This window comes from Phalacrocorax aristotelis, chromosome 7 (assembly GCF_949628215.1).
Source record: "Phalacrocorax aristotelis chromosome 7, bGulAri2.1, whole genome shotgun sequence".
Lineage (NCBI taxonomy): Eukaryota > Metazoa > Chordata > Aves > Suliformes > Phalacrocoracidae > Phalacrocorax > Phalacrocorax aristotelis.
In genome coordinates this window covers 45,552,844-45,577,640 of record NC_134282.1, presented here as the reverse complement: position 1 = coordinate 45,577,640, position 24,797 = coordinate 45,552,844, and the positions used below count along the sequence as shown (strand labels likewise).

The 24,797-nt window shown below is 38.7% G+C and overlaps 1 protein-coding gene across 1 annotated transcript in view; it reads left to right on the top strand.

Annotated features, from left to right (window-relative positions):
- Positions 1–12,905: 12,905 nt before the first annotated feature.
- IL16 (interleukin 16) overlaps positions 12,906–24,797 on the top strand; it is a 42,272-nt gene continuing 30,380 nt past the window's right edge. Inside the window, exons 1-3 of the mRNA XM_075100516.1 lie at positions 12,906–12,967; positions 17,909–17,943; positions 22,476–22,887. Of these exons, the coding sequence (XP_074956617.1) occupies positions 12,953–12,967; positions 17,909–17,943; positions 22,476–22,887 (462 nt within the window). The 5' untranslated portion in view covers positions 12,906–12,952. The remainder of the gene's footprint in view (positions 12,968–17,908; positions 17,944–22,475; positions 22,888–24,797) is intronic.

Below are 24,797 nucleotides of genomic sequence, written 5' to 3'. Positions count from 1 at the left end.
TGATGATGAAATTAATTCATACACATGCATGTCTGCTGTATGTTTATATGAGAAGCTCAGAGAACTAATTTCCCAACATCTGCTAAATGCTGCTTGATACAGTACGTCAAAACAAAACTAAACAGACCATCCAATTATAGACCAGCCATTATATATGTTTCTGTAATGGTGGTCTTGTTTTAATTATAGGCTCCTTGGGGCAGGGACCATATCTTCATCATTTTTTCCAAATACGAACAACTGCAGCAGAGAAGTTCAGTAAGTATTAGCATAAAGCTGTTATTAGAAGTGGTTGTAAGATGACAAGACATTTAAGTAGACCTGGTGCAAATAACCAGAGACAAAGGCATATGAAATCTACACATAAACCAGTGCCAAATAGTAAACTCTCTGTGTGAGGTATGAAGATGCAGTTGCCCAAGTGATTCTGACATTAATGGGAGTTGCTAGGAGAAAAGCCCACAAACCACGGTGCTGTCCATGTGGGTCTGACAAACCCACAGAGGGGAAAATAATTACACATTGCAGTAGTTATTTTTTTATATATATATATATATAGACAGTTTTTTAATTATATAGTATACTAGTTAAAAATACCTAACCAACTGTTAGCATAAGTCCCATTTGCAAAAGTGACACTGGTCCTGAGAAATTGAAGACCTGTTTCTGCAGCTTGTTCACATTAAAACTATTAGAAATTAGGTTGTACACACCTTTGGAGATCTTAGTCTGACTAAGAAAATCCCTTTAAAAAATGGCGTTTAGCTGTTTCTGAAAATGTTACCTGTAGAATTTACAAAAACGTCAAATCCCTAAGCAAAATGAAAGCAAGAAACCAGTGAATAAGCAAAGCCCTGAATTAAAGTATGAGTTATCTTTCCTTTATGGGCAAAACCTCTGACAACTTCTAAAATGCTAATGAGCATGGATTATTGTTATAGGGTCTCTAAAAGATTAAATGCAGCAGTTTGTGAAATCCACATCAGACAGCAATTTCTATCCTTCCTCCCTGGATTCCTACCACTCCTCTTGCTTGGGCTTTCTGCCTCTTCTATATCCTGAAGAAACAACTGAGCAGTTGTTTTGGGAAAAGTTTAAGGTTCATCAGCTTTTCCGGTCTTTTTGCTGACGATTTTGGCAGCATTAGTTTAGCCAGAACACCCAAGATGTATTATAGTCCTGCAAATAACCAGTGTATTTAACTGACCATGAAAAGAGGTGTATTTTGCCATATAAATACACACGTATATTTATGTATATAGATATAAATAGAAATACAAATGAATTGGCACTATATACACATACACACACTGGGTACTATAATGCTGACACAAAAATAACGTGTGGTTCAGATATGCAGAACAATATTTTCCTCCTCTAAAAATATTAATTGGTTTCTTTTGAAACAACCTGAACTAATTAGTTCTATCAGTGTAAGTGGTCAGGGCCATACTCAGTTCTGATTATAAATGGCTCCAAGGCACCCCATGGTAATCCAGAATGACACTCCAGCTGCACTTATTGCTTTACTCTGCCCCTTTTTTCATATTCATCATCATTCCCCTTTCTGCTTGCTGTACAATTGTGTCTTCAAATCCAGCTGACCTCAGGTTCTACTCGTAGTCCCCACAGAGAAACTAAAAATTTGCCTAGAGATGGGCCAACTTACAAGCTGTTCTCTTTGTGTGATAATTCTTTATAGAACATGTTGAGTAGAGGACCTAGATGACTCTACTGTGTTGTCTACAATTCATAATTACAGAAAAAGCAACTTTTAACCGTGGTGGTGTAAGTTCTGCAATAAGGTCCTAATTTTTTTACTGTTTTCTGAATTTTCTGCCAAAAAAGCAGTCGAAATTTGCTCTTCAAAACTTTCTTATTGAAACATCAGCTTTGGATCAAACCAGGAATTCTGGCAGAATTCACCATATTGAACAGAAAGGTTTATTACCAATAAAACAGTTTAGACCTTAAATCAAACAAAGGTTAATAATTTGAGCAGGTTGCTGTGGTTTTAGTAAAATGTTCTTTGGGAGTCTCAAGCAGGCATAGTTGAAAGCCCCAGGATTCAAACTCTTTAAAAGAATGGGGCCCTTGAAAGGTAACTAAAGCGTGCCTCCCACCTTATTGCCTAGAGAGGGGAAGCCAACCAGGATAAAGGAGAAGGTCTGAGTATGAAACTGCAAACCTTATAACTAACTCTGTCTTTTGTTTTTATGGCACCATTGTAGATCGGTGATCGTATTAGACAGAGGTAAAGAGCAAAGAGACTACCCAGGCCAAAAATCCCCAATGTTTGAGCTTTGTATCTCCATTTACTGTTTCAAACAAAGACAAAACTCCTTCTGTTTCCCTGGCTAATACAGGTAATGGTAATGATAATTCTGCGCTTCGTCATACATATATTATGTGCCTTTTCATCCCTCATTTACCATATCTGTGCATCAGCATCACTCCCTGTTAAATGGGCATAATTCTTTCCTAAAGGAAGATAGTAAGAAGTATTTTGTGGATGTTTATTAGATGCTTATAAGAAAAACACAGAAGCTTTACAAAGAAAATATTATCATTGTTCTTAAGTGTCATGGCATTCTAAAATTTACCATAAAATCTGTCTGCATATATTTGGTCTCAGATGGCACCAAATTTCACTGGCTGAATTAATAAAATTATCACTTTCAATTAAGTTAGCAATTTATCCAGACAAAAATCCTCTTGATCTATTCTCTTTTCCCCACATTCCTTTTTCAGACACAAATGACAATTTGTTTAAAAGGGATCTGTGTAGCTACCTCAATAATTACAATGTATGACCTTTAATACAACATAGCTTAGTGTTCTCGCTGCTCATTGAAAATTTTGATGCTTCCAGAAGTAATTCAACATTTTCCTCCATCCCATGCTAATTAATATCTAAGTATATATCAACTGATTGTGCCATGTTAGGCGGTTATGGAATTTTTGTCCTTAAGGGCCAACTGATTTTAAACAGTGTCACACTTTGGGACTAGTGAATGGTTTCTAATGAATATTGGGCTTTATACAGCATTCAGAACACCAACACAAATTCCTGCTTCCTATGAAATTAGCTTAACAAGGATTTGGGGAGTAACCATTTGTACCATATGGTTGATGTGTGCAACCTTTTCATCTAAGCAATTATTTCTGAGAACACAACGTTCATTCATCACAAAAAGAATTGAGGCAAAGTCAATTTATACCACATATTTGGCCTGTTATATGATACAAGCATTAGCTGTTTGGTTTTAGAAGTTAAGCATTACATACAAGCCAACAAGTGGTGAAGGTTTTTTGGTCAGCCCATGTAACCTTTAGCAATTTTAGGTTTTCTGGAGTAATGCAAGGTTCATATTGTAAAGAAAGATGTTGTCATAATTGGTATAAATTCACAATAATGATTTTTAAAACATATTTGAAGCTATTCCATGAAAGAGAACTTACTAACATGCTGGGATAGGGCAGCAATTTTTCCAAATGAACAGTGTAATTAAGTGAGCACAATCCTCCTGTGTAACTGTCATGAAGAGAGTGTTCATCACCTAGAGTTCTTGTGCCTGCAACATAGTGGCATCATTGGCTAAGACAGGCTTCCTGAGGGTGGGACAATGAAGTTGGAACTGAACTGACACGCAACGAAAGGAGTTCTTAAAGAGTTCAGAAAACACATCCACGAAAACAAAATTATAAAAAAAAAAGAACACAAACTAAAGCTGTTCAAATGTGTTTAAACTTGTACAGCTCTCTGTCCCTGGGAACAACTCAATATGATATTAATCTTCCGCAGGTGAACATAGGTTATTTTTCCTACAGAAGTAAACAATGATCATCTTTACAATTTAGTAGTGAAATATAGCCATAGTTATATTCTTCGACAACAGTCTATGAAGTTTTGTGTTGATACTTTCTCCCTTGTTGATCAAAGTTAAAAATGTTTGCTTGAAAGAGTGTTTTCAAGATTAAAAAAAAAAAATTTACTACATTGAAAAACAGTTTCCCTCATATAGTTCCTGTTACTGCAAAAAGATCCTGGTATGATAAAAACACTGGGTATGGAATAAAAAGTGTATTGGCTTAACATCTCAAAATTCATTAATCTCTGTAACATTTGCATGTTCAGTACAATCAGGGCAACACCTAATAAGTTATAATTAATAGCTTCATTTAGGTAAAGAAAACAAACCAGTAATGAGGTGAATATTTTACCTGATTTTGCCAATTACTACATTACATTCTTCCAATCAGGAAGAACATTAATGCAACATATGAATGGCTGGGCAGGCTTTTGAAAAAAGAACTAAGCAGAAACATAGCTCCCAGAATTGGTTATGAGAGGATTAACTGTTGAAATTAGATTAGCCACTATGCCCAAAACAGTACATTGCTGCTGTAGTAAATTGCATAGAGCAGAATAAACATTCCAGGAAGTTCTAATTACCTTATTGATGAACTTTCATTTAACCATATTTCTGATTCAAATGCATCTGCCTTCACATCCCAGTCCTCTGAATTCTGTCTCATGAAGGTATGTACACAGACAGCAGAGAAATCACATTACAACAATTTGCTGGAAGAAAATAAAAGAAATTCTTTAGTCTCTTACTGAAAAACGCACTCCTCAGGCTTCTTGTAATTGTTTTCTGAACTCTTCCCACCTTTTTAATATCTGTGCTAAACAGAGTGGATGCCAGAAATGAACATAGAGTTGCTCCTTTAATGCTTTGTTTGGTAGTAAGGATGCTGGTCCTCCTTGACCCTTTTTGGCACATGTATCCATTTTGAAGGCTGCATCCAAGGCCACAGTGAGGGTGGGTGGCCTGGGGCTAGCTGGAGAAGGAGTTGCATCCTCCAGCCTGCTCCTGCCCCCGCCGCCTTCTCATTTCTCTTTGCTTGAGCGGTGTGAGACCAGCACAAGCTATTCCCCCAGAGTCAAGGAAGCAGGGAGGGGAAGATGGAGAAGTGAGATTGGATGCACAAAAGAACGTGCTTGGGCTCAGTAGTTAGGCTGGGAAGAAGTAGGACCTGCTTTACTGAATTCAGCCATTAGTCAATTACTTCACACTCCTTTTGGGAGACTGGAAGGGACTCTTGTGCATTGACATTATGATTTTCTCTTTCCCCCCATTCTGCAGCTCTAGGTAAATGCTAGCTTTGCCTATAGCTACACTGGCTGTACTTGTCCATACAGTTGCCATTAAATTATTTAATAAAGACATCAGAATAATGGATAGAAGTATAACTTTTAGAGGTATAACCTAGCTGTATATTTTAAATGGCATAATGTGTATAAGGGTAAAGAATAACTGAAGACTAAGAAAAATATTATGACTCAGGAAGTAGTGAAGACTGAATAAAAACTACAAGTTAATGGTTATTTTCAACTGGGCAGGACATTAACAGGGGGAGGTCCCAAGACCTACACCAAAACTGGGGGTTAATTTAATATATATGTACTACTCATCTGGAAAGCAAGCATGCAATAGGAGTGACAGCATAATTCGGAATTGTACACGATTGTTTAGAAAAGCCACAACTTTAACAAAAATACCCCAAAACAACCCTAAAGAAAGGGATCAGACAAGCTGGCAGCTGAAATTTAGTGTAGGTAAGTGTGAGGTAATGTGTATTGAAGGGAACAATTTGTACTATTCATATATACTGATGGTTTGCAAAATCACTCAAGAAAAGATCTAGGTGTAACTGTGGACAGCTTAATGGAAATTTGTACTCAGTGCACAGCAGTGGTCAAGAAAGCCAACAAGACATCAGGCTATATTAAAGACAGATTGGACAATAGTACTGAAAATAGTAACAATACCATCAAATACTTCAATAAAGTATTCTTCATTTTAAGATTAGCTTATTTTGCTTTCATTATCTGAAAACAAATAGGAGTCACTTGGCAATTAAAAGGGACGTAGGGGCATAGATAAACTTCTATAAAGTATAAGATTTTTAAAGGGTGTCAGAATCATGACATCCTTCCAATTAAGTTTTTCTTCTCTAAACAACTTATCTGCTCCTCAGTTCATCAGTTTGTAAACAAGGATAGCAGGAGCCATTGACCTTTGTCTTATCTACTGAGATGAATGGATGAAAAGTGGCATACAGCATATGGATGACCTTCTTTCAAGCACTAGACCTGAATGTAATTTCCCTGCTACCCCAAAGACAAAGGGAAAGGGTCAGTTCCTCATCAAACCTCTTCTCTGCTCTCCCCGAGCCCAAGTCTGCAGGGCCCAATCCAGCACCACATCTTATCCAGCTTAGGCACAGCTGAGGCCTGTACCCAGCACCTTCTATTCAATTTTTACCCACTTCCTCAAATCCAGCCTAGCACCCTAACTTGAGACCTTTCCTCCTTTAATCCCTTCCTTCCCCTCGTGCCCTGCACTTATATCTGAACTGCCCTCTGCTGCTTCCACAGTCTCACAGCGGTTACCCCACTGCTCCCCATATGGCTTTTTAGCCCACTTTTCCCTCACAACAGGCACAGATGACCAGCTTAGTTCCTTCAGTGTCTGCTGTCAGGATTACCAGCGCTGTTGGACATCCATTAATTTGCCTCCCTTGCAGTACCTACACAGCAGGCCACTTCCCCATGTTCTGCAGACTGCTGGTAGAAGTGCATGATACTGCTGACATTATCAATTACTATTCATGGTAACTGAGAAAAACTGAAATCAGAGGTTAATTTACAGCAGAGGAACACCGCCCCACACGCACACCAGCCAGTTTAGGGCTATAGCATGCCTCAGTGCATATATTGCTTAGATAGCAATTAAGGCAGGAGGTTTATGTCCTGACTACTTGACATGCCAGCTTGAAGCTGTCCTGTGGGTTACGGACAATGATCTACACCAACATCCGTGGTTCCTAGGGTAGAGTGCTTGCTATAAATAGACGTCAGATTTGTAAAATTAACATTGTTTAGTCTGAGGATAAATGAGGAAATTGGGAAACTCCTTTGCTCAGCAGTGGGATGGTGTGGAGTGTTGTTTTCTGCTGAGGATTTTTATTTTTATTACTAAACTCTTGAGAGCATTGATATGTCACAAGGTTGTTTTGCTTCTGGGCTGTGAAACCAGGAGGGGAAAATATGAACTGATGCAGTTTTATATAACTTATAAATGTGTTCAGCATTTTCTGTGACAGTGAAGGCAGTCAGAAAATTTAACTGTTTCCTTTGTGAACTTTATTTTGTTTGTCTGGAAGCTTGTTCTTTTCCAGCAGAACTGGCAGTAGGCTTGTCCAGAGTGGGGGCAGGACACTTTTCCACATAAGCAAAATAAATTCTAATTACAATAAAAGGGGAGGAAAAAGAAAAATTAAATTTATACTGTGAAGTGGCATTATTACCTCTCTAACAGGAAGCATATGGAGTAGTAGCATGCACATAGTTCTGAGAGCCAGGAATAAAACAGGGACAGTCTAGACATGCTGATTCCAGCTGTGGTCCTGAAAAAAGCTGTTAGGGTTACAATTTGATTAAGTCTAATACCCACCTGGAGAGAATGGTGAATGACAGCAGAATAACACTGTCACATCAGAGTTGTGCTAGAGGTACTTACATTGTGGCTGGGACACAGGCAGGAGAGCAAGGGTTCCTCCATTGTAATCCCCTCTTTCTGACAGTGACTGGATCCACAGCCGGTATCAGAAATCAGGGTGGTACATCCTATGGAATAGTGACTTATCACATAGCCCTGTTCTCTCCAATATAGAAAAAGGACCAAAGGAAACATCTATATGCAATCCTGTTTTCCACTTCTTACTACAGCACTCAAGGTTTCTTTTGTGTTTTCTCCATTGTGGCTATAACATTTAATTAACTAATATTTAGAAGTACCCAGAAGATGGAAAGCCTATATATTATCTATTTAGGGTGAGTAATTACCTCACAAAAAGACATAAATGAACATTGACCAACAATGTCATTCAGAGAGCAAAGCACTAGCAGAGTCTTACAAACCCTCACAAAAATACCTCCTCCCTCCTCCACTCACTTCCCCAAAACAATGAATACCTCTCAGGTGATCTGATGTGAATAACATTTGCATTTCCTTTACTATTATCATATTTTCACACAGCAAAAGGATCCTAGTTTTTGTCTGTTTGCTTTAGCTCGATCTCAGCTATCCTCAGACAAAACTTTTCCCTCCACTACACAGACTTTATTCACCAAAGAAAAACCTCCAAAGCCCTTGCAGACCTTATGAAAGGCGTTTTCACTCACTTGGGTTAAATGAGCACTGTGTGTTTTCTTTCTTCTTTTTTTTTTTTTTTGTGGGGGGGGTGAGTTGTAGGCGGAGAGTAAAAAGTAATAAATGAATCATTTCAACTTTGGGCAAGAAGCTTAGGTGTTGTGTTTGTACCATGCAACTACATAAACACAGAACGAGGCAGTTAACCAATGAATTGCAGGAATGAGAAGCAATGAGATGATCTAAAACATTTTAACACATTTTCCATATATTAGCCCTTGGACTAGTTGTGTTTTGCTTTCTTACAACAGACACAAGTCAGTAAAAGTCCAAAAGGAAAGTCTGAGGTTTTACATTTCTGTTTGTGGTACAGGAAAAGGGTTACGATCTCAGTGGTTGATTCAGTGAAATAACATCTCTTTTATACACATCTGCCTAGCAAGTAGGGCGGTAGTTGGAAATACCCAATCTAAAGCATTAAAGATTTGCTGGCAAATAGCAAGGCATTTTCTGCAGAGGAAAAGTTGTTATATTGAGTAGTCACTTTGAATGCTTAGGAGTTACAGTCAAATATCCAAACACTGTGGAGTTACATGGCATTTATTATTTTGTCAAGTATTTAACACACTGGGAATTGACTCTGCTGCATATTTCATATCCAAGAAGGCATGATAATAGTGGACTTACATAAGAAGACACTTGGCAATGGTAAGTGATATTTTTCTAGCAAATTATTTAGGCATCATACAGTCAGCTGTTTTTACATGTCAGTATGTATCATTTTCAACTGTTTTGAGAATTTAAGAGGAGAGTATACAGATAAGAGGTGAAACCAGAGGTGTTTCACAAACTACGTTTTTCTCTGTCTATTCACTGTCATTACTGTTTTGTTTTTAAATAATATGAGAAATTTGGAGCAAATTATTGTTGCCTAATTATCAGCATTATGACTTAAAACAGAGATGCTCTACAGGGAAGTACCTTAATTTAGGACACTTTTAGTTTGCTGTATGGTATTTCTGCTATTTCTCCTGACACATATAAAAGCCAGCAGAGTGGATCAGAGACTTTTGTGAGTTCGTAGCTTTCTTCAGTTTTGAAGGCCTCTCTAAACCTGCAATATTATAAGAAGCAGAAATGAAACAAAATCACAAATCAAATTATTATTTACTTAACAGCATTTTAAATCTACAAAATCTCTCTCACTGGAAATTAATCTTCATAAATAAGAGAAATTAATTAGTTTCAGAACCAGATGAAAAGGGGATGATATGAGATATTTTTTTCTTTTTTAGCTTTTGCTAAGTCCATTTTTTCCCAGAATGGTTTCTAACCTTTCCACTCATTTCTACTCTGCTGTGTAACTGCAGGATATGTTCTTTAACTAGTTTATTTTTCTTTAAAGAAGCAATGCAAAAAAATTTATTTCTCTGTGAGAACTGTGTAAGTGTAATATCTAATCTTCTGAAAACACATACACATTTCCAAACCATTTTAAAATGAAACATTAATATGATTATCTAATACTGTTTCGGCGCATAGTTCCAAGCAAGACGTCCAAATGCACTATTTACTTGAATTTCTGTGTGAACTAGCCTATACAGGAAATCAGTAAATTGCTGCAGAGTCTCAGCCTCAAAGGGGATACGTATTTGTTTAGTCATATACTATAAATAACATCTGTAGACTTGAAACCTTGCCAGCATTATTAATGCAGTGTTCACTTAATAGTACCCTTTATTATGAGCCTCATTAGTAACTGATTCATAGAGTATGAGTCTACAGAAAAAACATACAGGCTAGTACAGCACACACATATTGATGATATATCATCCGTACTGCCAGTGTAACCTCATTTGTTGTGGAGCTGGTATGCTCTCAGCTGAGCTCACACCTCCTGGCAAGCAGCCCCTTGGGAGACGCAGTCAGCACAGAGGCTTCTGGAGGACCCCTTTCTGCTCCTCTGCAGGGGGATTGCTGTCAGGGTGGTGGTAAGGCCAAAACACTCCCCTCTTCCCCCACTGTACCAGCCTGTGGGTGCAAACAGATGACATAAAGCTGTGGGGCTGTCAGATTGCTTCAGTTTACGCTGAAGGACTGACCCAAAAGACAATGGCTTCTTCATCACTTTTACAGCTCTTTGCTATTAGAGAACACCAGTGATGTGATCTGCTGCTTTTATTTGCCTAGTGCTGTTATAATATTTATGCTGTCTATATTACAGTATGACACATACTGTACACTGTAAAATAACTTACATGCTTTATCATAAGGAATAAACTTTATATGTGATAGGTTCTACATAATATGAGATGGTTTAGTGTAGGATATCATTACCTGCCACTAGCAGATTCTTTTTGTTTTCTAAGAGTAGTTCATTGGTTTGTTCTTTGTCCCATTTAAAAAACAAAAACAAAAACAAAAACAAAAACACAACAACAAAAAAAACCAAAACCCAAAACATTTAATTGTCTTATAGTACTTTTCATCAGAGGAATCCCCACCCCACACATCCAAGAAAGAAGGTGATAGCCACAACCCAATTTTCATAGATGCGGACAATGATTCAGAAGTGAGGGAAAGTAAACCTATCTGAGGTCAAAACAGCAGGTCACTATCAGAGCTGGAAGGAGATCTCCATACCCAACACAGTGTTTGGTCAGAAAAAATGAGCTAGGGCAGATTGTCACTGCTTTATAGTGAGTGGTGTGTGTTAGATGTGATTGGTAAGGTTCACTGATAAGTAGTTTACAGCTTTGCCCAAGATTAATGCTGAGCCTAAACTGATATTTTCAAGAGCTTAACATTTTCCCTCTTCCTATACATTTAGGGTCCTTTGCTTTAGCCAGAGATAGGAGAAAACCAACTTTAAAACTCCCATTCTTGTATGCAACTGCCCAAGGTCTGGGTATTCTTACCTCTTGAATGTTTATTTCAATCAAGTCTTTCTGGGGAAGTGATTATGGGCCTTTACTGTGCCATAACAGTAATAGTCAGGCTCTTTTGGACAAATCTAGAAATAAAAGCAAATGAGCATCAGGACACAGCAATGTTTCAAAGCTATGGTAACTAACCAGTGTAACAATCTATCTGAGGATATAGCAAGTTTTCAAGATTGGTGGAATAATGTCTTTACAGTCACATTTGGTGCTTATTTTAAAATATATGCTTTACCTGGAGCAGCAGTTATTGCCATCAGTACAGGAATTACAGGTTAAATTTTTCTTTTTCACAGGCCAATTGGACTAGCTAATTAGAACTCCTTCTGGGCTTAAAACCTGTGAGTCTTTAGGAAAAACAAAATCTGAGATCAGGAATCTTCAGCTGAAATCTCTTAGTCGTTGGATCCAAGCTATTTAACATTAGATACTGCTCCAAAAGTGTAGGCTGATTTCAAAACATGGAAGAAAAGTCATCTCCCAAAGACACTAGATCCTAGACTGTTTAGGATGCTACAGCTGACTCCAGCATGATCTATCATACTGATGAGCAGGGTGTCCTCAGGTCTCATGAAGCACCAGAAGCACTGTGTTTTGTGTCTCGCCAGGGAGCTACTTATGTGACAGATTATACTGTTTCACCCATGACAAAGCTGTAAAACAGTCTAGTCTTATCTTGCTGTCAACAATAATGCCAGCAAGTAACATATGTGGTGTGCATTATGACTAAAGTTAGTGTTAAAAGCTACAGTATTGTAGAAGTTAAGAGCAAGAGAGCTGCCCTCAGAGCTTTATACTGTTATCTTCAAAACCACAAATAAAAACCATCCCCTCAGCTTCATTCTGATTGTCACAGCCTTAGAGATAAAGTAAAGCAGCAGCAATGTGAAGGGTCCTCAAGACTTGTTTAGTACAGAGTTAAGCAGCAGCCCGTGTTAAGTAGCTTTGCCTCTGCCAGGCACTAGGAATGACAAATACTCAGAAGAAGCTACTCCTAAAGCCTTGCAGGTTGAAATAACAACTGTACTTATAAACATAGTAAAGTCATCTTACTCGGGCATGGATATGCAAGAGAAGAGATTGTATACTTCCTCATCACTCACTGACAAGATTAACTCAAAAACAAAACAAAACAAAACCCACAAAACAACCCCCCCCAAAAAACCTCCACAACATCCCCCCTCAAAAAAAAAAAAAACACCCAACAAAAAACCAACCACAAAACCCAACCTAAACCAAAAAAACCCCAAACAAAATGCCAAGTCAACAAACCCGGCAATGAAGACAGGACCATGTATGCTATCTGTGAAACACTAAAGGATAACAAGCCCCTGACTTCAGTGAGACTGAGTAGAAAGTGGTGCCTGTGCCAGAGTGTAAAATATGGAGCAAATTCTGCCACTGGTACTCACATGTACTAAATATATTCACCTTTTCAGTACTTCCATTCATTCATATCTGGCTGTTCAAGGTGTAAAGGAGAAGGCAGTAGCAACAAATATGACAGAATCCAACACAGACTCACAATAAAATGCAAAACCAGTCAGGTCTAAATACACCTTTTATACCAAACCCATGAAAAATACAGAGAAAATTTTCATATGATTTTTGCATGTAGAATAAGTTCATTTTTCTTTTACTCTTTTTTTTCCTGATAAATCATACTTTTGGCAATTGATAATTCTCCTTTCATTCAACCTAAAGGGCCTCTTATGTCAGCCTACAGTTCAGGCGAATATAAATCAAAAGGAATGCAAAGCCAGATGAAAAAGGAACATTATGTGACTGGAAATGTGGAAAGAAGAGGTAAAGTCATAACTTTTTAAAATATTTGTTTTAAATTAGAATGACACCATACAGGGGAGCTCACATAATGTTTTTACTAGTCTGGTGCAGCAGTAAGTTATAAACTCCGTATTGGTCAATGGCTTTAAAAAACCCATTTCTTCAGTACCAGATATTTAGCAACTTCATAGCTGACACAAATATACTGTAGTGTTTCTCTAAGCCTAACATAATCGCTTACACATAGTTGATGTACCCAGTGCAAAAATATTAAAATAACAAACACAGTTCACAATACTTTGTTGTGATACCATCCCTGCTATGCCTCATACACCACACCATGGCTACAGTCAATGCTCTTTACACTGGTAGTGCTGTAATTTTTCAATCACACTCCCTTAATACAACACTTATGTAGAGCACATAGGCTACTTTTTCTGTAAAAAAAAACATTGTATGTATACAATAACATATTCTTCATAAAGTTCAAGGATATGTTCTTAAGAAGAGGCAAAGGTACTTTTTGACAGGTGAACACTCAGTATTAGACCCTCTTCCATGGAACTACAGGAGCAATATTCTACAGCTTATCTCTAAGGCACTGCAACAAGTAAGGACACCAGAATAAGGCTAGTAATCATGCAGAGTGTGAGTGCATGTCATGCAACACAAATGTATTTGGGAAGACAAGGTCTAGAAATTTTTATTAACTCACAGGAAGGCAATTGACTGGAAACAGTCCAGAAAGCTGCAGAGCTGGATGCCATTATGAAAGAGTCAGGTAATAAAGTTCACAAAAGGAAGTGGATTTTAAAATAGTTCTGAAGAAAAAGAAGATCTAAACATATGAAAGCAGCATGAAGCTGAAAGAAAGGAGGGGCAGAAGAAGAAAAGGTAAAAGTATGTAGAAGATAGAGGATGACGTCGGTACAGAGATAATGAGAAAAGGATTCTACAGAGACTTGAAAGATTGGGATATTTTTCTGGGTACAAGAACTGAACAAATCTTAGAGGCAGCAAATTTAAAACAATTACAAGGAAGTACATTTTTATGTAACACATGAAACTCATTGCTTCTGGATACTCTTGAAATCAAAAGCTTAATGGGAGCCAGAAATGGATGAATTACAGTTACATTACACAGGATTCATTTCATCTGTTGAAGGAAAAAAAATTCTTTGCACTTCCTGGCAAAAGTTAGGTACTAAGTGACGATAGGAATTCGAAAGAGATTTACCTAATTTGACATAATGCAATACTTATCCATTATGGGGCAGCTGTATCTTCTGCTAAAACAAGATTATCCAATCATAATGTAAAAAGCTTCAACAATTTTGGAATACATACAAAACCTCAGAATGCCAGCCTACTCTCAACCTGTAAGGTACTCAGAAGGAACTCTTTCTAAAAACAAGCGCTCTCTTGATTTTTTTTTTTTTAACAAGGTAATCCCTTCGAATCAATTGCTATTAGCCATTGCTGGACAAGGGTCCTGCATTAACTGTGCTTACAGGGTGACTCAACATGCCATGTTGCTATGTTTTGATGGATGGAAGGGCAGAGTGAAAGTTACGAAACCCAAGACAGAGATGACTAATCCAGTCCTGGCTTAGCAGCGATGAGGGGATGGATTGTGTTGTGCAACATAACTGTTGTCTGGAGTATGGCAAAATGTGAAAATTGTGACTCTGTTTAAGGCAAGAGTAATTAATCAGTTTGCTGAGCAATGTAAGGACAGGACAAAAACTAGAAGACTCCAAACTATTGGCTTGCTTTCCCATTAACACAAGCAGCATTTGGAGTTGGGCGGAGTTCAGGACTGAGGCTAAGTTCCATCATTACTTAGATTTGCTTTGCCCAGTACTAATGTTCTGTTTAAATTTATATGCTCCTTTTTGGAAAAGGTTATCACCAGTAGCAACAGGCAAAATATTTAGTACTGAATAGTCTGTATATTTGTCCTCTAGAATCCAAACCTTTGGATATGGAAAATAATTTAGAGAAAAAAGGGATCAGATCCTGTATCTGCTATGGTTCCAAACACATCCTGATTTTAGCCAGGCAAAAGAGAAGAGCTGTCATAACAAATAAATTCAGTGGCTCTATTTCTTTTTCACACCTCCAATAGACATTAACTCTAGACATCAGAAAACTTCCTCCATTTTATGGTAACTAGGACCCTATCCCAGGACAGAAGTATCACTCTACCTGTGAACGGTACTGTTTGACTTCTTCTGTGAATCAAGAATTGCTGCCACTTCTACATGCTATTCCCTTTAACTGCAGATATTTTTTCATATCTGAAATCAATATACCCACTGAAATCAAAGGCAAAACAGCTGACTTCAAAGGGCTCATGATTTCTGCTATCTTCATGTTCCACACACTAATTATGCTTTAGGTTTCAAGTATTTCCTTTTATTTGTTTGAACTCTCTTCATTTTACTGCATTCTTTTCCCGTCCCTCACATGAAAAGGCAGTAAAGAAACCCAGCTGATTTTCCTTAGAGTACTTACTATCTCATAAACCTTCATCACTACAGCTCCTTTCTGCAAAGGAGAGTCCACATAATTTCAACCTTTTAATATAAAATTTCAGCCTCTGATCGTGTTCACTGCCCTGGTACAATACCTTTGAGCTAAGTAATGAAGATTGACCACAGTATCCAATATCAAAGCATACCATTAGTGCAACATGGCAGGCAGAGCAGAGGTTCTCTCTTTCTCTCCCTCTCTCCTTTTCCTTCTGGCTTCTAGAAATGTGCTTTTCTGTTCACCACTGGGCACTGAACAATTACTCTACAGAGAAGATGGAAAAAACTGCAAAAGGTTAGAGTGAAACAACATGAAAAAAACAGCCCCTCCTTGTGATATTTATGTTTCTGCTGCTGGCCCTGGCAGAAGTCCAGATTCTGAATGAACAAAACTCTCAGAGGCTTAGGGGCTACAGTATTCAGCCCATAGTCAGGAAATGCAATAGCATGTGACAATGAGAAGAAATAAAAAAAGCTTTCCAATGCTTTGGAGCTTCCAGCTCAATCAGTTTGGATCAAAACTCAGGGGCTGCTGAGATTTTCTATGAATGAGTTCTCTATTGCTAAACAAAAATGTGTGTGTTACAGTGTAAGACAGTTAAGTAGTAAACAGCATGTGGCTTTGCTTCCTCAGTGATATTTCATTTTTACAGTACTGGCACTATACAACCCCATTTTATGTATGTCCTCTCCATACAAATACAAATACAGTGAGGAACTGTTTCTCAAAACACAAAATCAGCTCCCTATTTCTCCCCCTATCCAGCTACTTGATAACTGTTGTTTACTGCTCAGTGTCAAATCATGGTTCTTGTACAAGATTAGAACTTAAAAGAGTGGGGTAATGTTCAATGTTTACTGTCATCCAATGATCCAGGTTAAAACTATTCCCTTTACAACAGATTTCCTTCAGGGAACTAATATCCTGAAAACTTATTTGTTGGGAAAATTAATGCCAAATTCTTTTCTTTTCTTGAACACCTAAAATATAAATTATCCACAACTGTATTATCGGGGACAGAGTGTTTTGGGCCTCCTGCAGACACTGTAGAGAGCAGAGGTTTCACCTTCACTTTTTCTCCCAGTATGTACATCATCCTCATGGGGCAGATGCTTGTCTTCACAGTCCAGTGTGAAGTCTAGAAGTCTAGAAGTCACAGGACCACTAAACATAAGACCATGTCAGTGCAATATTTTAAACCTATTTTATAATTCTCTCTCTCTTTTGCAAGACAGACCAATAAAACCAGGACCTTCAAGCCACAGAACAGAGGGCAGCAGGTGTCTAAGCAGTCTCTTGACCATTTTCATGACCATGCAGGGCCAGGTGTAAAATTCAGGTTTCTGTTTACATTTTCCTGAAAAGTATAGGATTTATAGTTTGTGAGAACATTCCAAAGAGGCCTCACTATTTCAATAAACTAACATTAACTGTTTCAGAGAAAATTCTTTCTGTTATGGAATATTTTTTTTAAATCTACTAACTCCCTATGTATCTTATCACACAAATTAATTGGGACAAAGCAGGTTTCTGCAGCAAGATTGCTATTTGTCCGTGTGAGCAGAGTTAAGGATTGACAGGTGGGAACCGACACATTGATCTGTGTAATTGATGAAAAATAGCTAAGTGTGCCTAGGGACATGATGGAAAGGTGGATCCCTGCTCCCACAGGTAGGATGGTAGATGCAACTCAAGCAGTGTTTCATGGGGGGAGCGACCACAATAGTAGCATAGACTGTGAACCATTTACTTTGCAGCAAATGAAAGGTGTAATTGAGGCAATATGGAGTCTATGGCATAGGTCTCACTTCCCGGATGCTCTGTGGAAACAGCAACAATTGATCAGGTTGGATCACAAAGTTGCAGTCTAGCCCATAAAGGGGTGAGTATTTAAAAACTGGTAGGTTAAAGGGTCCATGCCACTTCATGGTGCACAAGCCAAGGGCTTGGCACTCAAAAGTGGCTCATATTATGTTTTGCTCCTGGAGCAGAAGTGGCCTATGAAATTCTTCTAGCTTAATGTTTAAAATATCTGCTAAAAATTACGAGAAACGCGCTTGCCATCTCAGCCTCCAGCAGGAAATCCTGCACTTGATTAGCACAGATTCTGGCTGGCCCCTTTCGCCTCCCCCCAAGTAGGTTTAACATGCCTGAACCCCCTCAGTCCTAGGAACAGAGAGCGATGGGTAGAAACAAATGACACAAGCGCCTTAAATGGTCTTGCCTTCTCTGGGTACCGAGGAGCCTGCTGGAAACAGTTTCCCCAATACTGCATCCCATTGCTTTTGTTTATCTATCCTTGCTGACATTTTCTTCAATTAGGAAACAATAGCTCCGTTCCAATGTACTGAGCAGAATTACTGAAACCAAGTCACGTGACACGATGAGAGTGTGTTTTCAATTATTCACTCTGTCTTTTTTTGCCAGGCCTATGAAGAGGAACAGCCTTCTGCAGGAGTCAGGTTTGTCTGCCTCGCTGTTGTAAGTTCCTCCATTTGAATTTTTATTTTACAATTAGGGATTTTTAAAATTTTTTAATTTTTTTAACAGTAAATTCAACTCTCAGTGAGTTTCTTACTCTATTAGAAAACTTCAACTGTCTAGCTCTTCCTACTGCCTGGAAATCCTAGACATTTGCAATAGTTCAGTGCTAATAGTACTGCTCAGTAATGAATCTGACAAAGATCACAAGCTCTAGATTAGAATGGGAAGAAAGATATTGTGCTGTAAGCACTCAGTAATGTAAAACTCATCGTGTTCTTGCTAGTAAAGAAAAGTTCTATCTTTCCTACTGCCTGGTTAGCAGAGCATTTGAATTCAATCTGGGAGCTACACCAAATTATTTGCATCTTGTAAATGCTTGGTTTAATATCCAACCAAAAATTTGAACTAAATGGGCACAGCTCAAATTAGGTATTTTGTTTGCAGAAGGCAGACTGAGTTAGAGCTTTTTAGACTTAAAGCTGGAAAAATAAAGCTTGGGAAAAAAAAAAAAAAGAAACAGAGGAGGAACATTTGGTTTGCATTACAAACCACAGACAACTTCCATCAGGCATGCTGGAGGTATAAGAATGGCAAGAGAAAATGACAAGCAGTGAGTCCACTGGAGGAAAAGATGAGTGGTTTGCAGAATTGACTTTGAAGTAATTGTCCACGCCACCAATACCTTGAATTAAATTTGGTGGAAGGTGGCAATGAATCATAAATCTTCTCTGGCACTTGTGATATTGTTTTCTGTGTAAAATAACATTTCTGGATATTTTTATTGGAAAACTTATAGACTATGTTTATGGTACCTCCTATGTTTCTGTCACTTATGCAACCCTGAATCAGCAGCTCTGGAGAGGATGTTGCCTTAGTTAAGAATTGGGCTGTGACCTAATCTTAGAGCAAGATCAAGTATTTAACTGCAAGTCTTCAGGTCTACTGGGTTTATTTTCACCTCAGCCACTGGCTTGCTTTGAGATTCTAGGTAAGTCATCCAAGGTTAAATTTGGTCTTTGAGCCGATGGAGCTCTGGTGGGGGTTGGGGAGGAGGAAATAGCTGATGCAGCAGGGCAAAAGAGATGTTCTCTCCCATAAGATAAAATTCCTCAGGAGCATTGCGGGGAGGGGGGGGTGGGATGGCAAAATTCACTTAAAACAATGTTTCCTTCACTGCTTCAACAGGTGCTTCTATGTGTTCCCTGCATCCCAGATGCTTATTACAGTCAGAGGGACACCTCTTGGAGCATTTAGTACCCATGGCAGTGCTCCCTTTTAAGCTCAGCAGCTTCAGGCAGAGCAAGAAAGGGCTCCTGCATCTCTCCATCCTTCAGTCTAGCATGCCCGTCTCCAAAGAGCTGTATTTTGACCATGAAGCTCTCGAGTCCTCTGCTTACCCATGTGTTTAATAGCTCTTTTTAAATTCTTTCTCTTCCGGGAATTAAGAATGTAGTTAATGTTTGTACAACATGAAAAACCTTGAATGAAAAGTACTATTTCTTCTAATTTTCCCCCACAGGCAAGATTGTTTAGGTCTGAATGTGGAACTCAGGCTCATTTCTGACATTCTTATTGCTGGTGTCTGGTAGCAATTGCCAGAACCAGAGAAGGAGCAACAATCCCTGTTGTAGACTTTCAAGCAGTATGCATTCTATGCACTTTCGGCAAGTTAGCTCTGCTGCTTCCTACTGAGGTGCTGAGGGGAGGTACTTGCAGAAGTTGCCCTCATCCTAGCCATCGTATTGCTTTTTCAACTCTACATTCTGGTCTAATGAGCCAGATTGCATTTTTGCTTACCTTCAGACATACATAAAAAGCAACATCAGGCTTTACAAGATTAGTCTCCTAATACGCTGGGAACACTAACAGCGATTTCCCAACTCAAAAATTGCAATTAGGTACATACATATTATGGCAGACTAAAGCTTTAGGCTTACCAAAACACTAAAAAGTGTCTTTAGTTGTTTAGAACAAACAAACAAAATCTCCAAACCTTGAAAGTCTTTACATATTTGTAGGGATAAGTGTCAGTCAGCTTTTAACTAGTGTAATCAACAAAAAAGCATACAAAAATTGCCAACTTGTGATGCTGAATTGCACCACCAACTACTTATTTCAGCTCTCAGAATTATTGTTCTAATATAATTCATAGCACTTTTCATCTCTGTACTTCAAAATAAATTACCACAGAGGTTCTGAAAAGTAGCTTCTATCAATGGTGCAGGAAGGGAGGTTAATCCCAGAGAAATAAGACCCCACGCCAACAACAGAGATAAAACTGAGCTTCGTTATGTCGTACCTTTCCCCATCCCCTCTGGCCTCTGTGTCCTTACGCATAGGCTCAGATATCCTTTTATTCAGCATGTGCTCTGCGTCACAGGAAGGGAATGTGGCTGTGCTGTTAGGCAGTCCTCTATCCACGCCATGGCTGCATTCAGCTGTGGTTGCAAATCTTGTTATTCGTAAGAAGAGAGGCTACTCTGATGAAAGAGAAAAGCAGAACATTCTGTGTACTGAAGGGAGTGGAGAATATGCTAGTTCAGTGTGACCCTTAAAGCTTCCTTCATACTAGTGTGGGGAAGGCTGTGAGCCCAGTGGCTTCAGTTCCAATGTTCCTATCCAGTAGGGTCAGACTCTCCCACAGGAGCAGAGAGGATCCCAAAGACACACAAGAAGAGGGCCAGAAAACATACCAGCATTGTGGAACTTGACGTGTTCCATGGACACTTTCAGACTTAAAATTTGCCCTGGAATAGTGTCCTGCTAGGAAATCTGACAATCTGGTGAGTTCCAATACTCAGGGCATGAGTTTCTGAAGTGCTAGGGATTTTGTTTTGGAAAAGAGACATCAGAGAGCAGAGCAATCGTAGCACTGGTATGATGGAAAATAAGTTGTGACGGAAGGCTGTAGGAGCATTACCTATCAAAAATACCAGAAAGGACTGCAAAACCAAACATAATTCTCCCTGGGAGAAAAGGGACCTCTTTGCTGCTCCTGAAAAATCTATGCTTATTTCTCCAGCCATGCCATATAGCTCCTTTAGACAGGTACTCAATGGCATAGTATTTATCACCTGTTTTTGTTTTTCCTGGTTATTTGGGGGGGGGGGGGGGGGGAAGAAAAATAATCCTGCAGGTTTATTATAAGGCTGGCTTGGATTTATTATATGAATCTAGCTCGGCCAGAACTTGCAGGCCTGTATTTGTTGTTGTGGTTGTAAGGAGCCCTTAGAAAATCTGCCTTCTATTTCTATATCACTAGTGGCATTTCAGGTACAAAGTGCATGCATACCTACCTAATTCTGCATAGAATCAGAGTAAAAAAAACAAACCGAAACAAACAACAACCTAGTTTAGAGCACAATGTACAAACTTCTCTCTCAATAGTATACTTGATATGTGCTTTTCAAATTACATTGATTTTCAATTTTGTGTGTAACACCTATGGTATCTTTGATTTATGTAAATCCTTTTGTTTCAATAGGTATTTTCTCTAGAATGGCAGCATACAGTATCAATTAGGTACTGTGAAGAGAATAGAAAAGTTTGTGTAATAGATATGATAATAACAATTATGTGAAAAAGTCAAAGTAATTAATTTAGACTTCCTTTTGTTGAATTTTCAGCACTGACACACACCTACCAAAATATTTCTAGGAAACTTTTTCTGAGAGAAAAAGGAAACAGTTTAACAAAGGTCCCCTCTGTTATCGTAACAGTGCTTTGCTCATTTTACAAAAGTTCCAACTTCTGCCACGTTTTGATTGTATAGCATTTCTTCCATTTTCTCTTAATTTTGTATGCTGAATCATGTGCTGAAACAAACCATTTCTGTAATGGGATGCTTTTTGATTGATGTATTGGAGCTGTATTCCTTTATAGAGTTCAATCCCTAATCAGATATTCATATCTTAAGTGCTTCACTGGATCTGTTACTGTTAAATGCACAATCTTAAGTGAACTCTGGTCTGCAAAGGTAGGAGTTCTATAGCAATCTGACGCTCCTTGCTCTCTCATGGCTAAGATCTACTTTTGCTAAACCACTTACAAATCAGATGTGCCAGGCAGAGAACTTAACCTCGACAATTTGATTAATCTTCTTTGAATTATAGTGGTTTCATGAATCAAACCTCAGAAGGAGCTTCCACTTTCCAAATAATGTTAGGAGGATGGAATAATGCTTTTAAAGTATCTTCCTTTTCAATTTGGGATTTCAACATGCAAATTCAGCAGAAGCCCAAAGGAAGCAGCACAATGGAAGCATCAAAAACATTTATTAAAAGCACTCCATTGTGCTTGTGGAGCATGGGAAGAGAATGAAAAGGTGAAGGAGAATTTAATAGAGCACTGCACAGAAACAGAATTAGCAAGTCATGAGATATCACGTGGCTGTTAGCAGACTGAAAGGCTCTGTTGATTTCATTTATTCATTAGGGCTTTTCAGTAGTATAGGTTATTAAGTGGGAGAAAGTGGGGTATATTAAAACTTTTTATATTTCCTTTCCTGGAGGATATTTAGCACGAGAGAAGTGGAGAAAGTCATAGAAAGGATCATGCCGCATAAATGGGAGAATGATAGGAAGAAGAGCAGTGCCACCAGCTCTCTGAAGATGGATCGAAAGAGCAATGCTGGGAACAGGAAGTCAAGGAAGTTTCGCTCCATTTCAAGATCACTTATACTCTGCAATGCCAAAAACAGTGACGATGGGTCTAGTCCTGATGAGAAATGCCCGGATCCCTTTGAGATCTCTACCAATTGGGGTCAAGAGGATTTTGATTGCTGTCCTAGAACACAACTGCCATGCACATCAGAGACTGAAGACAGCCCACCTGATCCTCCATGTGTGATCACCAGCGTGGTCCGGTCCAAAGCTGCAGCAAATGAAAACTGCAACAACATGAGAAGAAAGTTACTTGCTAAGGTAGGCAACTCAGTACAGTATATTGTAATGTTCCCATTGCAGTAGTCCCTAAATGGATTAGTTAATTTTTCTCAGGAACACAGGATTTTACATGGCTTTTTCAGAACCTATGAGCCTGCAGTGTTTCTGCTCTATATAAACAGCATGAAAATGTATTAACTTCCCTGCTGTGATGTTGGACTCTGCTGACTGATGTTCTGTTGAAATCAGCGGCCGCTAGGCCACTCTCTTTGTATTCAGACTAGCACAGTTGGTGCTTTCTACCTGCAATATAGTATTCAGCTCAAAATATAAACCTGTCACTACAGTAAAGTGTATTTGTAAAGTGTGATACCATGAGATCTCACAAGCTATGCAGGTATGGATTATATCAATACTATGAAATACACAGGAGATTCAGCAGGCAGGTGTTCTTTCTCTCTGATTCAGGAGGGAAGTAGTGATGGCTCTAAAACCACCAGAGAGGTCACTTTTTCCTAGAGATGTAAAACTCTTGACAACCCTGTATTACAAAATTATTCTTTAATCAAGAAGTAACTGTGTTAACCCTAACAATCTTTCAGTCTGAGCAATATATTCTAGATGCCCTTAGAAAGACCCTTTTCAGTGGCTTATCCTAATTTTTCCACTTTCTCTCTACCTGTTGGTGTGATGTGTAAAAGGGACCTCACTGCAAGTATGGCATGTGTTTTAATACAGTTTGTGTCCTCCTGGCACCTCCTTTATTATATGTCCTTTACCTGTGCAACTGATTCTTTCATCTAAAATATTTATTTCTTACATATTCTATTTTATTTTACATACCTTCAACAGAAATTGGATAACAATAGACTTTTATGTCTCAACACAGAGTGGCACACACAGTGGTACTGAAAATCAGAATTTCCCCTTACTCCTTGAGTTCCTTGCATGCAGCCCAGTATTACAGAGACTGCAGCAAGACAGAGTTCTGTATGTGAGGTGTTTCAGCCCCTGGCAAAGTCACAGCATGAGGACAAAACCAAGCCAACTTTCTATTACATTCTGACAGAAAACATAAATAAGTGATGCTGACCCAACTCCCAAAATACACCCAGTCACCTGCAAAACCATACCACCTCCTTCCTTTTGGAAACAGTCCATATGTACTCTGCTTATTTCCTTCTGTGAGTGAAGAAGGAACTGACCTCTGTGGACTCTCACCTCTTCTCTTTTAACAAAGCTGAACTACTTGCTTAGGTGTGTGTCAGATGCCACAGTCACCTTGCTTGCATACCTCCGAAATATGTAGGACTCTATTAACTGTTGTGATCCACGCCCATATGAAACTACTCAGTATCTTATTGCAGACTGTAAGTTTAGATAATTTGCTTTTCTAGCTGGCAAGAAGATCAAATAGGGATCTGGGGAACAAAGTAAGTCTTTAACTAATGCCATTGCACAGGTAAAATACAACCGCTAAGGGTAGAAATCCACCCTTGGGCTGGAGTGTCAGTGTCACTGAACAGGATGGGTCAGGAGCCTGGATAAATAGCAATATAAATTAGTCATCAACCCGGTCCCTCACAGCAGAGTTTGGGTTTCTTAGTGACATTAAATTCCCTCTACAGAGCTCTCATAGCAATACAAACCTCTTCAGATGGTATTTCCTAACCTTCCATACCTTTCAGAGTCATGGATCAGTGAGTGATTCTAAAAAGTCTTATTCTCAGCATGCTAAATAGGATGAACTTTGGGAACAGCTACACTGACCTTATCCTGTACTACTGTTGCTGAGGCTTTGCCCTATATTATGAAAGCAGTGATCTCTATCTTCCATATGGCACAAGCCTGCCAGAACAATCTTCCTGTACCATGTATCTTAGAGAGCTTAAGCTTAAAGCCTCTCTCTTTAAGAAAGGAGTCACAAGCATTTTTCAAGTCCCAGTGTA